We start from the raw sequence: 14,110 nt of genomic DNA, 5'->3' as shown, positions 1-14,110 counted from the left end.
TAGGTCAGAAGGGACCAATCTGATCATCTAGTCTGACCTCCTGCACAAGGCAGGCCACAGAACCCCACCCATCCAATTTTATAACACCCCCTATCCCAGGACCGAGTTATTGAAATCCTCAAAATTGGTTTGAAGACCTCAAGCTGCAGAGAAATCACCAGCAAGCGACCCGTGCCCCACGCTGCAGGGGAAGGCGAAAAACCTCCAGGGTCCCTGCCAATCCGCCCTGGAGGAAAATTCCTTCCCGACCCCAAATATGGCGATCAGCTAAACCCTGAGCATGTGGGCAAGAGTCACCAGCCAGCACCCAAGAAGGAATTCTCTGCAGTAACTCAGTTCCCATTCCATCCAACATCTCCCCACAGACCATTGAGCAGACCTATCTGGTGGTAATCCAAGATCAATTGCCCAAATTAACGATCCTATCATAACATCCCCTCCATATACTTATCAAGCTTTGTCTTAAAGCCAGAAAAGTCTTTTGCCCCCACTACTTCCCTCGGAAGGCTGTTCCAGAACTTCACTCCTCTAATGGTTAGAAACCTTCGTCTAATTTCAAGTCTAAACTTCCTAATATCCAGTTTATACCCATTTGTCCTCATGCCTACATTAGTACTAAACTTAAATAATTCCTCTTCCTCCCTAACGTTAACCCCCCTGATATATTTATATAGAGCAAGCATATCCCCCCGCAGCCTTCTTTTGGCCAGGCTAAACAAGCCAAGCTCTTTGAGTCTCCTTTCATAAGGCAGTTTTTCCATTCCTCGGATCATCCTTGTAGCCCGTCTCTGAACCTGTTCCAGTTTGAATTCATCCTTCTTGAACATGGGACACCAGAACTGCACACAGTATTCCAGATGTGGTCTCACCAACGCCTTGTATAACGGTACTAACACCTCCTTATCCTTGCAGGAAATACCCCGCCTGATGCATCCCAAAATCGCATTTGCTTTTTTAACAGCCGTATCACATTGGCGACTCATAGTCATCCTGCTATCAACCAGTACCCCAAGGTCCTTCTCCTCCTCTGTCGCTTCCAACTGATGCGCCCCCAACGTATATCCAAAATTCTTATTATTAATTCCTAAGTGCATAACCTTGCACTTTTCACTATTGTATTTCATCCTATTTCTATTACTCCAGTTTACAAGGTGGTTCAGATCTTCCTGAATAGTATCCCTGTCCTTCTCCGTGTTAGCAATACCCCCCAGCTTCGTGTCATCCGCAAACTTTATTAGCACATTCCCGCTCTTTGTGCCAAGGTCAGTAATAAAAAGGTTAAATAAGATCGGTCCCAAAACCGATCCTTGAGGGACTCCACTAGTGACCTCCTTCCAGCCTGACAATTCACCTTTCAATACGACCCTCTGGAGTCTCCCCTTTAACCAGTTCCTTATCCACCTTACAACTTTCATATTCATTCCCATCTTTTCCAATTTGACTAACAGTTCCCCGTGCGGAACCGTGTTGAACGCCTTACTGAAATCTAGGTAAATTATATCCACCGCATTTCCTTTATCTAAGTAATCCGTCACCTTCTCAAAGAAGGAGATCAGATTGGTTTGACACGATCTACCTTTACTAAATCCGTGTTGCAATTCGTCCCAATTACCATTGACCTCTATGTCCTTAACTACTTTCTCCCTTAAAATTTTTTCCAAGACCTTGCATACTACGGACGTCAAGCTAACAGGCCTATAATTACCCGGATCACTTTTATTCCCTTTTTTAAAAATAGGAACTACATTAGCAATCCTCCAGTCATACGGCACAACCCCCGAGTTTATCGATTGCTTAAAAATTCTCGCTAACGGGCTCGCAATTTCACGCGCCAGTTCCTTTAATATCCTCGGATGGAGATTGTCCAGGCCCTCCGACTTTGTCCCATCGAGCTGTTCAAGTACGGCCTCTACCTCAGTTCCGGTAATATCCACTTCCATATCCACATTCCCGTTTATCATCCCTCCATCATCGCAAGGTTCCTCACTAGTCTTATTAAAAACTGAAGCAAAGTACTTGTTTAGATGTTGGGCCATGCCTAGGTTATCCTTAACCTCCATTCCATCCTCAGTGTATAGCGGCCCCACTTCTTCTTTCTTTGTTTTCTTCTTATTTATGTGGTTGTAGAACCTTTTACTATTGGCTTTGATTCCCTTTGCAAGGTCCAGTTCAATGCGGCTTTTAGCCTTCCTCACTTTATCCCTACATGTTCTGACCTCACCAAGGTAGCTTTCCTTACTGATCCTGCCTTTCTTCCACTCCCTGTAAGCTTTCTGCTTTTGTCTAATCCCCTCTCTGAGTTGCTTGCTCATCCAGTTTGGCCTACAACTCCTGCCCATGGTTTTTTTCCCCTTTCTCGGGATGCAGGCTTCCGACAGTCTCCGCAGCTGCGACTTAAAGTAATTCCAGGCCTCCTCCGCATTTAAATCCACTAATTCCTCCATCCAATCCACTTCCCTAACTAATTTCCTTAACTCTTTAAAGGAAGAGGTTGCTGGTGTAACTTCCCTGGCCATGGCAACTCACACCTGAACTCTCTCGTGACAGCTGCTAGTTACAGTGAATGTCAGGTATCATAGGGAACACAGGTCTGAGGGTGCAGGGGTGTGCGCCGGGGTGAGGAGGTGTCCGCACACAGCAGGCAAGACATTTCCATCGCTTACAAGAGACCACTGAACTCAGCGGGGCTGGATCACACCCTAAAAAACCACTGTGGTACTATACAGGAACAGCCCAAGGCACCAGCAGGAGATCTATCGTTTTGTATCATTGTTACACAATACTGACGTATTTTTTCCCATGATTTCCCTTTGTGATGGTGTGAATCCATTTTTTTTTTCGGATAAGGAAAACCACGTGCTCGTGTGTCTCACGCAAACACACCATTGAGTGTGTTTAGCGACTGGATTTGGGTTTGACCCAGGGCAACCTTGTAAGGCAAGAGAGCAAATCAAAGCCCCCGGATCATCCCGCTCAGCTGTCACACAGCACACTTCTCTACTCACGGTTTCCATGGCAGGCATCCGCTGCTTCACGCTCTGTTTAATAAAGGATCAGGGTTAAACCGGACACAGAGGATCAGCCACAGATCGGGGAGAGGTTTGTGTGTTTTGGGGGGTGAAGTGTCACCCTCTGGGTAATCCCCTATTCTACCCCACTACGGCCACAAAACAGGGGGCTTGTAAAGCCAATGTGGATCTGCGTCTCACTTCCCATGGAGCAAGGAACGGAAGCTGCAAGGATCTGTGCAGTGGGGCACAGGGATTTGGGCACTTGGCCACAAAGGGTGTGATATGTGGGCAGGAAGGCCCAGAGACTGAAAGGGCAGGACCAAACTGGGTTGTAAGCAGCGAGTGGAGTGAGCCTAGAGCTGGGTGTCAGGACACTGGGGTTCTAATCCTGATTCTTCCAGGGACCCACCGTGTGGCTCTGGACAAGTCACGCCATTGCTCTGTGCCTCAGTTTTCCCATCTTTGAAATGGGGATCACAGCGCTTGGACTGCAACATGTGAAAAGCTGGATACCAATGTGAAGTATTATTGTGACCCCGCTATGGTGACATGTCACAGTCCCCAGGCTAACACAGTTTGGCAACATGGCTATAACAGAGTTTGGTGCTGTCTTCACAGAAACTGCACAGTGTAAACAGATGCTTACTCTTCATTTCATCTCTGCTGCTATAAATGGGACTTGAGAATGAGAAGTAAATAAGCCTCCAATGTGTTATAATGAATCCAAAAGCACAGGCCCTTTGCGCTTGAGCCAAAGGAGACTCCCCATTAGCTGCTAGCAGTACGGGACCCATGAGACACAGTGAAGCAGTTCTGATTCCATCCAGTAGAGGGAAGTGGTGCACACACATACTAGGCAGTTTGCTGTATAGGAACATAGGACTGGTATGACCTCCTAGGTCACTGAGTCCTGTCCTGGCTATCACAGGCAACTCTGTCATATAATCCCGGTCATCAACTTAACAAGCTCCATCTTAAAAGTAGCTGAGTTGTTGGCGCCACTGCTTCTACTGGGCAGCTGTTCCAAAACCTCCCTCCTCGGATGGTCAGAAACCTTCTTCTCACTTCCAGACTACATTTACTCATGCCCAGTTCATCCCCATTCGTTCCTGTGCCAACATCCTTTCAATAGCTCTTCTCCCTCCCTGGTGTATTTACAGAGCAATCCAATCCAATCCTCACTCAGCCTGCATTTTGCCAGGCTAAGCCAGGCAAGCCCTTTCTGTCTCCTCCCCTAAGACAGGCCCTCCACTCCCCTGATCATCCTCACAGCTCTTCTCTGCACCTGCTCCCTCTCTCTCCACCATGGGTGACCAGAACTGCACACAGGATTCCAGATGAGGTCTCACCAGTGCCTTGCACACAGGCAGTGATATGTCCGTATCGCAGCTGGAAATACCTCGCCTGCGTATACTGGAAACGAAACCAACTGAAATGCTTGCAGTCAAATGCCACTGACCACAGCGTCGCCCTGAGGAAGAGTCCCCCACCCCCGCCCAGCGAGATCGTACAGCTACCAGTAAGGAGAGGCAAAGAGTGGATGACAGAAGGGAAGTGGAGCCAGAAAAAAGGATGCTTGCGCAGGTCAGCTTTGGTCAGTAGGGGGCACTGCTGGCCAGGAGGCCTGGGAAAGGATGGTGTGCCGGGATGGGAGGTGACTGTGGCAGCCCAGGGAGCTCACCCGCACTTCCTTGTAGAGCCTCAGGCAGCTGTTGTTCAGGATGAAGTATCGGTCGTGGAAGCCCGTGCTCAGCCCGAGCCCCAGCAGGTTCCTCTCCTCCCGGAACTTCATCATGCCGTGCTTGCTGTCGCTCACTCTGCTGGCTGGGGAAAGCACAGAGCTGTCAGAGCCAGACTGCAAGGGGTTAAACACACGGCTGCAGGGGGACACAGGCTGCAGCCCACGCCGCACCAGATGGAGGGTAATTCCCATCTCGCCTTTAGCTGGCAGACAATGCAAAGTGCAGTGGGGTGAGATGAGAGATCCCAGAACCTGCCCTACTGGTCCCATAATTGGCAAATGAGGATTTCCACTGGGAGCGGTGGCCTCAAGGAAAGGCGCGGACACACAGACACACACACACTCTTGTTAGGATATAGATAGTCAAGCCTGCTGCAAAGGCCTATACTTTAAGAATGTAGGTGTATTCTTATCACTTAGCTAGTTACAGAGGTATAAAAGAAAGAATCAAAATCACTGTCTGTCTGTGTAAGGGCCTTCCCTTACTGTGACAGTCTGAGGCCCTGTACTTAAGCTAAGGCCTTCAGCTAAGCAGCAGAGGCAGCCATAAGCTGGGAAGTGAACGGTGACATCCTCACATTCCAAACTAGTCACACTAAAATAAGGTGCTATTGGGCTGTTAGGAATACAATCCTGTCCTGATATTCCATCACCTCCAGAGAAAGGGTAGAGCCTAGAAGATGTAAAAGGAAACTTAGTTTGATAGCATCTTATAGACTCATAGACACTAGGACTGGAAGGGACCTCGAGAGATCATCGAGTCCAGTCCCCTGCTCTCATGGCAGGACCAAATACTGTCTAGACCATCCCTAATAGACATTTATCTAACCTACTCTTAAATATCTCCAGAGATGGAGATTCCACAACTTCCCTAGGCAATCTATTCCAGTGTTTAACTACCCTGACAGTTAGGAACTTTTTCCTAATGTCCAACCTAAATCTCCCTTGCTGCAGTTTAAGCCCATTGCTTCTTGTTCTATCATTGGAGGCTAAGGTGAACAAGTTTTCTCCCTCCTCCTGATGACACCCTTTTAGATACCTGAAAACTGCTATCATGTCCCCTCTCAGTCTTCTCTTTTCCAAACTAAACAAACCCAATTCTTTCAGCCTTCCTTCATAGGTCATGTTCTCAAGACCTTTCATCATTCTCGTTGCTCTTCTCTGGACCCTCTCCAGTTTCTCCACATCTTTCTTGAAATGCGGTGCCCAGAACTGGACACAATACTCCAGTTGAGGCCTAACCAGCGCAGAGTAAAGCGGAAGAATGACTTCTCGTGTCTTGTTTACAACACACCTGTTAATGCATCCCAGAATCACGTTTGCTTTTTTTGCAACAGTATCACACTGTTGACTCATATTAAGCTTGTGGTCCACTATGACTCCTAGATCTCTGTCTGCCATACTCCTTCCTAGACAGTCTCTTCCCATTCTGTATGCGTGAAACGGATTGTTCCTTCCTAAGTGGAGCACTTTGCATTTATCTTTACTGAACTTCATCCTGTTTACCTCAGACCATTTCTCCAATTTGACCAGATCATTTTGAATTTTGACCCTGTCCTCCAAAGCAGTTGCAATCGCTCCCAGTTTGGTATCGTCCGCAAACTTAATAAGCGTACTTTCTATGCCAACATCTAAATTGTTGATGAAGATATTGAACAGAGCCGGTCCCAAAAACAGACCCCTGCGGAACCCCACTTGTTATACCTTTCCAGCAGGATTGGGAGCCATTAATAACTACTCTCCGAGTATGGTTATCCAGCCAGTTATGCACCCACCTTATAGTAGCCCCATCTAAATTGTACTTTCCTAGCTTATCTATAAGAATATCATCTGAGACCATATCAAATGCCTTACTAAAGTCTAGGTATACCACATCCACCGCTTCTCCCTTATCCACAAGGCTCATTATCCTAATGGGTATAAACTGGATATTAGGAAGTTTAGACTTGAAATTAGATGAAGGTTTCTAACCATTAGGGGAGTGAAGTTCTGGAACAGCCTTCCGAGGGAAGTAGTGGGGCCAAAAGACTTTCCTGGCTTTAAGACAAAGCTTGATAAGTATATGGAGGGGATGTTATGATAGGATTGTTAATTTGGGCAATTGATCTTGGATTACCACCAGATAGGTCTGCTCAATGGTCTGCGGGGAGATGTTGGATGGCATGGGAACTGAGTTACTGCAGAGAATTCTTTCTTGGGTGCTGGCTGGTGACTCTTGCCCACATGCTCAGGGTTTAGCTGATCGCCATATTTGGGGTCGGGAAGGAATTTTCCTCCAGGGCGGATTGGCAGGGGCCCTGGAGGTTTTTCGCCTTCCTCTGCAGCGTGGGGCACGGGTCGCTTGCTGGTGGTTTCTCTGCAGCTTGAGGTCTTCAAACCAATTTTGAAGATTTCAATAACTCGATCCTGGGATAGGGGTTGTTATAAAATTGGATGGGTGGGGTTCTGTGGCCTGCCTTGTGCAGGAGGTCAGACTAGATGATCAGATTGGTCCCTTCTGACCTATGAGTCTATGAGTCTATCAAAGAATGCTATCAGATTAGTTTGACATGATTTGTTCTTTACAAATCCATGCTGGCTATTCCGTATCACCTTACCACCTTCCAAGTGTTTGCAGATGATTTCTTTAATTATCTGCTCCATTATCTTCCCTGGCACAGAAGTTAAACTAACTGGTCTGTAGTTTCCTGGGTTGTTTTTATTTCCCTTTTTATAGATGGGCACTATATTTGCCCCCTTCCAGTCTTCTGGAATCTCCCCCGTCTCCCATGATTTCCCAAAGATAATAGCTAGAGGCTCAGATACCTCCTCTATTAACTCCTTGAGTATTCTAGGATGCATTTCATCAGGCCCTGGTGACTTGCAGGCATCTAACTTTTCTAAGTGATTTTTTACTTTCTCTTTTCTTATTTTCTCTTCTAAACCTACCCTCTTCCCGTAAGCATTCACTATACTAGACATTCCTTCAGACTTCTCAGTGAAGACCGAAACAAAGAAGTCATGAAGCATCTCTGCCATTTCCAAGTCTACCGTTACTGTTTCCCCCTCCTCACTGAGCAGTGGGCCTACCCTGTCCTTGGTCTTCCTCTTGCTTCTAATGTATTGATAAAAAGTCTTCTTGTTTCCCTTTATTCCCATAGCTAGTTTGAGTTCATTTTGTGCCTTTGCCTTTCTAATCTTGCCTCTGCATTCCTGCGTTATTTGCCTATATTCGTCCTTCGTAATCTGACCTAGTTTCCATTTTTTATATGACGCCTTTTTATTTTGTAGGTCACGCAAGTTCTCATGGTTAAGCCAAGGTGGTATTTTGCCACATTTTCTATCTTTCCTAACCATCGGAATAGCTTGCTTTTGGGCCCTTAATAGCGTCCCTTTGAAAAACTGCCAACTCTCCTCAGTTGTTTTTCCCCTGGCAAGAACTCAAGAACTCTTGTCTGGCAAGAACTCACTTATCAATAGCTAGGGTGTGATATCCTCATTTCTGTACTGTTCTATCATCTCCACTTCCCTACTGTTTGTCTGTATAATCTCTGTCTGGTTCTGTGACTGTTTCTGTCTGCTGTATAATTAATTTTGTTGGGTGTAAGCCAATTAAGGTGGTGGGATATAATTGGTTAGATAATCATGTTACAATATGTTAGGATTGGTTGGTTAAATTTCAGTAAAATGATTGGTTAAGGTATAGCTAAGCAGAACTCAAGTTTTACTATTAGTCTGCAGTCAATTTGGAAGTAAGGGGGGGAATGGGATCAGGGAATGGGGGCGGGGCAATTGGAATGATGTTTTGCTAAGGGGGGAATGGGAACAGGGAATGGGAACAGGGACACAGGAAGTCTCTGTGGTGTCAGAGCTGGGAAGGGGGACACTGAGGAAGGAAACTGGAATCATTGCTTGCTGGAAGCTCCCCTCAGTAAACACTGAATTGTTTGTACCTTCGGACTTCGGGTATTGTTGCTCTGTTCATGCAAGAAGGACCGGGGAAGTGAGAGGGTGAAGGAATAAGTCCTCTAACAACTCTCTCTGTGGGGCACTGCAGCCCTCCCTTTGAAGGTTTCTAACCCTGTTCCCTTGCGTCCCAGGCTCTCTCTTCAATGGAGTCTCCTCTTTCTTTGAGGAAACACCAACGGAAGCTGCAGGGTCAGGCCATATTTGCCATCCCTGATACAGGGGGCAGGGCTGCGGGAGAGAGTCCCACTGCCCCAGCTGGGCAGAGACATGGCAAATGATCTGTGCAGAAACTGACCAGGGCAGGGCTTGATAATAAACGGGCTTCCTGTCTGAGTGAGTGAGAAGGAGGGCAGGCGCTGGAGAAAGACGCTGATGTCATGTCTCTTTGCCCTCTGTTTGCAGGATCAGCTCCGATTGGGTCTGGATTGAGCCCATCTGTTGGGTTGAAAAGCTCCTCCCTGCCATTGGTTGGCACCGGCTGGCATGCGCACGTTCCTAGGTCTTTCCTTTTTCCCTCCCTCCTGCTCCCCAACCATGGGTTTGCTGCCTGGAGCCCCTTAGCACAACCCAGTACTGACAAAGGAAGAGCACAGAACCCTAGATAGACCCAGGAACATCTGGGTGCAGGATTCTACTCACGCAATTCCAGGGCTCTACGTCTGGAGGATACTGCAGGCTACCCTGAAGAACACTGCACCTCCCGCAGCGCACGTGTCTCTGTGCCGCGCGCATCAGACCAGCCAGCTCACTCTCTCTTTTGGACAATGAAGACTAAGAAGTGCGAGAACCCTAAGCGGCCTGGATCCCATCCACACTGAGGTACATCTCCAACACACCCCTGCAACCACCTACCTAGATAGATAAGCATGTTCTCCATGGACAGCTGCTTCTTCACCACCAGGTAGCTGTCTGTCCCCAGGCCATGCAAGATAGGCAGGACTTTCTCAGAGTAGTGCAAGGGCCGCTCTGCACGGGGAAGGAGGAACAGGTGTATTAATGCCCCCATCTGGCTTCCCCACTCTGCGAGCATGCTGACAGTGACCAAAGCTGCATGTTTTAATTCAACTCTTTGTGAGCCAACTAAATACCCCTTGGGGGAGGATCATCATTTTACATGTATAGAGTCTCTTCAACTGCTTTACCAACTATACTCAAGCATCTCTTCCCCCACCACCAGAATGCAGCCACCTCTGGGGTGGAATGTGGGTGGCTGTTCAACAGCCTATAGCAACACTACCCAACTGTTTAGGAGAGGCAGTGAATGAAATCCTTTCCAGCTGAGGCTGCAAGGTGGAGTTAGGGAAGCAGAATGTGAGGATTCAGGCTGGACTCCAAGGCCTCATGCATCTTCTCTGGCAAAGAGTGCCTGGGGGCTTTTAATGACCACAGAGTTCAGTCCCTCGGCTTTCTGCCTCATCATCAGCATAGCGCCCCCTAGCACAATGTTGGGTAACTGCTTCAGTACAGATTCAGAGGAAAAACATCCGTGCCATGTCATGCAGCGCCGAAATCTTTGCTATAGGTCTTCCATACACGTACTGGCCAGGCCAGATCCTGCTTAGCCTGTGCGATCTGACAGAATCACGTATCAGCCACAGTAAAAAAATACAGCCAGGGAACCAGAAAAACACTAGGGAGCAGGCCACACCATTATACTACTAATGGGAAATCAATAGTAAGCATGGTGCAGCGTGAATTAACTAGTCCAATCAATTAACAAACAGCTTTTGAGTGGGACAGTCACCCTTCTAACAAGTTCTCCTGTCCCACTCCGCTGTGGAGAGCCCAGCTCTCTGACAGAGCTCCTTGGCACTGTGCTCCTGCTTGGAGGGGACGGGGAAGGCAGATGAAGAGAAAAAGAGGTACTTGCAGACCACAGCCAGTGCAGCTTCTGGGTGCTGCTGCCATCAGAGGGCAAACAGGGTTAATGATACCCCAGTTTTTGTCAGGAGCTTAGAGATCAACGGATGAAAGGCCACGGATCAGAGCTGGGTGCCAAAGGGGCTGTCTTTGCTGCAGAGCTCACTCGGGATTAGCACCTGAGTCAGCCTTGCCTGGGGGTGAGAATCTCCCCGCAAAGCCTCACCCACGTTACTCTGTCTTCCCTTGTGTGTCACCAGGGGGAACGATCCCGGGTTCTTCGTGCCGCAGACGCTGAGCCACACTATGGTTCTGTCCCAGGGAATTGTGGGAGGACTTGTCTGTCCTGGGCACATGGGGGGAATTGTGAGAAGGTGCTGGAGGACTATCAGCACTGCAGAGATTTAGCCTGTGTCCTCTGTAAAGTGGGTAGGTTAGCAGGCCGAGTGAAAGACTCACCTGGGTTTTAACCTATACCCGAGGGTGACCTGCGAGCCCGGGCTGAAAGCACCACTAAGCTCAGGTGAGACGGCTGTGTGTGTAGACAGGAGGTGGTCAGGGTCAAACACCGAGTTAGAACCCGAGTTGACTCAAGTGAAGACGTGCCCAAAGAGGGCTAGATGATCATAATGATCCCTTCGGGCCTTCAAATCTGCACAAGCGACTTCCCCATCATGGCTCCGATCCTGCCCCTGCTGGTCTCACTGATCGTATTGCCAGTGACTTCACTGGAAGCAAGACTGAGCTTTTGAAGGAGAAACAACAGCGTATGTCAGCACCGGCCACAACGTGAGGTGAGCTCACCCCACGCCCTGCGGGGAGGCAAAGGGGAGTTGTTACTGCAGACAGATCGGCCTTTAATGACACATGGCCCAGCCGAATGAGTCAGGCGGTTTCACCTTCCTGAAGGCATCTCAGCCATCTGGAGGTCAGGAAACACTGCTCGTGTAAAGCCTTTACTGCCGCTGGGATTTTCACAGCATGGCCGGGCAAAATCCGGAGAGGTCCTGAGTAGCTGCAGAGCACCCACTGCTTCCACTGACTTCCTGGGTGTTCAGCTCTTTGCAGGATTCAGCCCTCTGCTGCTACTTAGTATTAACGTGAGGCCTTTCATCCAAGGATCTCAAAGAACTTTCCAAAGGTGAATAGCTATAACCCTCCTTGTTTAAAGGAAACAGAGGGCACAGTGAGGGAAGGCCTAACTTCAAAGTGGCTATTGATTTTGGGTGCCACACAGCTGGGGAGCCCAGCACACCTAGGGCCAGATATTCAAAGGTTTTGAGGAGCCTCAAAATGCCGAGAGGCACCTAGTGGGTTTTTTTAAAGTCCTTGATGCTTATCTGCATCTGTAGGTGCATAAAAACCTTTAAAGATCTGGCCCCCAGCAGCTGGTTTGCAGCACTTCTGCAAATTCAAGCCCCAAATGTCAGGACGGGCACCTAGAAACCGACCCACGTAAACTCAGTGGCTGCTCTGGAAATCACAGAAATAGAGGGCGGGAAGAGACCTCGAGGTCATTTAGTCCAGCTGCCTGCACTGTGGCAGGACCAAGTCAACATAAACCGGCCCTGACAGGCGTTTGTCCAGCCTGTTCTTAAAACCCACCAGTGAGGGGGATTCCACAACCTCCCTTAAAAGTTCCACAAGCTCCCTATTGTAGAGCTTCACTATCCTGACAGTTAGAAAGGTTTTCCTAATCCCTAACCTAAATCTCCCTGGCTGCAGATCAAGCCCATTACTTCTGTATTACCTTCACGGAGAACAACTGATCATTGTCCTCTTTGTAACAGCCCTTCACGTATTTGAAGACTTATCATAGAGGTGGGCAAACTACGGCCTGCAGGCCACATCCGGCCCGCGGGACCCTCCTGCCCAGCCCCTGAGCTCCTGGCCCGGGAGACTAGCCCCCAGCTCCTCCCCCATTGTTCCCCCTTCCCCGCAGCCTCAGCTTGCCGCCGGTGCAGTGCTCTGGGTGGTGGGGCTGCGAGCTCCTGGGGCAGCCCAGCTGCAAAGCCTGGCCTGACCCGGTGCTCTGTGCTGGCGGTGGCATGGCTGGCTCCTGCTGAACAGCACGGCTGCCTGTCCTGGTGCTCTGGGTGGCACGGCTGTAGCGCTGCCAGTCACCGGTGCTCCAGGCAGCACAGTAAGGGGGCAGGGAGCGGGAGGGGTTGGAAAGAGGGCAGGGGAGTTCAGGGGGATGGTCAGGGGTCGGGGGTGTGGATAGGGGTCAGGTCAGGGTGGTCAGAGGGTGGGGAACAGGGGGATTGAATGGGGGCAGGGGTCCCAGGGGAGCAGTCAGGAAGGAAAGGGGCGGTTGGATGGGGCGGCAGGGGGCAATCAGGGGTGGGGGCCCCAGAGGCCATCAGGGGACAAGGAGGGGTGGATGGGTCAGAGGTCCTGGGGGGGGGGGGGTGCGTAGGGGAACAGGGGAGATTAGAATATAGAATATCCGGGTTGGAAGGGACCTCAGGAGGTATCTAGTCCAACCCCCTGCTCAAAGCAGGACCAACCCCAACTAAATCATCCCAGCCAGGGCTTTGTCAAACCGGGCCTTAAAAATCTCTAAGGAAGGAGATTCCACCACCTCCCTAGGTAACCCATTCCAGTGCTTCACCACCCTCCTAGTGAAATAGTGTTTCCTAATATCCAACCTAAACCTCCCCAACTGCAACTTGAGACCATTGCTCCTTGTTCTGTCACCTGGTACGGCTGAGAACAGTCTAGATCCATCCTCTTTGGAACCCCCTTTCAAGTAGTTGAAAGCAGCTATCAAATCCCCCCTCATTCTTCTCTTCTGCAGACTAAACAATCCCAGTTCCCTCAGCCTCTCCTCATAAGTCATGTGCTCCAGCCCCCTAATCATTTTTGTTGCCCTCTGCTGGACTCTTTCCAATTTTTCCACATCCTTCTTGTAGTGTGGAACCCAAAACTGGACACAATACTCCAGATGAGGCCTCACCAATGTCGAATAGAGGGGAATGATCATGTCCCTCAATTTGCTGGCAATGCCCCAATTATACAGCCCAAAATGCCGTTAGTCTTCTTGGCAACAAGAGCACACTGTTGACTCATATCCAGCTTCTCGCCCACTTTAACCCCTAGGTCCTTCTCTGCAGAACTGCTGCCTAGCCACTCGGTCCCTAGGCTGTAGCAGTGCATGGGATTCTTCCATCCTAAATGCAGGACTCTGCACTTGTCCTTGCTGACTCTCATCAGGTTTTTTTGGCCCAATCCTCCAATTTGTCTAGGTCCCTCTGTATCCTATCCCTACCCTCCAGCGTATCCTCCCAGTTTAGTGTCAGCTGCAAACTTGATGAGAGTAAAGTCCACGCCATCCTCCAGGCTGGATGGGGCAGGAGTCCTGGGGGAGACTGTCGGGGGCGAGAAGCGGTGGAGTTGGATAGGGGGCAGGGGCTGGGCCACACTTTGCTGTTTGGGGAGGCATAGTCTCCCCCAACCGGCCCTCCATACAATTTTGGAAACCCAACATGGGCCTCAGGCCAAAAAGTTTGTCTGCCCTCCCCTCAGTCTTCTTTTCTCAAGGGTAAAC

The 14,110-nt window shown here is 49.3% G+C and overlaps 1 protein-coding gene across 11 annotated transcripts in view; it reads right to left on the bottom strand.

Moving 5' to 3' along the window:
* ARAP1 (ArfGAP with RhoGAP domain, ankyrin repeat and PH domain 1) overlaps positions 1-14,110 on the bottom strand; it is a 195,015-nt gene that overhangs the window by 16,373 nt on the left and 164,532 nt on the right. For 10 of the 11 annotated variants that reach the window (XM_030556485.1, XM_030556495.1, XM_030556476.1 and 7 more), the window contains 3 exons: positions 9,553-9,666; positions 4,693-4,835; positions 3,006-3,038 (listed from right to left, as the gene is read on the bottom strand). In XM_030556485.1, the coding sequence (XP_030412345.1) occupies positions 3,006-3,038; positions 4,693-4,835; positions 9,553-9,666 (290 nt within the window). The remainder of the gene's footprint in view (positions 1-3,005; positions 3,039-4,692; positions 4,836-9,552; positions 9,667-14,110) is intronic. The other variant, XM_030556503.1, reaches the window with a different exon arrangement.

This window comes from Gopherus evgoodei, chromosome 1, assembly GCF_007399415.2.
Source record: "Gopherus evgoodei ecotype Sinaloan lineage chromosome 1, rGopEvg1_v1.p, whole genome shotgun sequence".
Lineage (NCBI taxonomy): Eukaryota > Metazoa > Chordata > Testudines > Testudinidae > Gopherus > Gopherus evgoodei.
The sequence above is the reverse complement of the archived record's forward strand: the minus strand, read 5'-3'. Positions and strand labels throughout refer to the sequence as shown.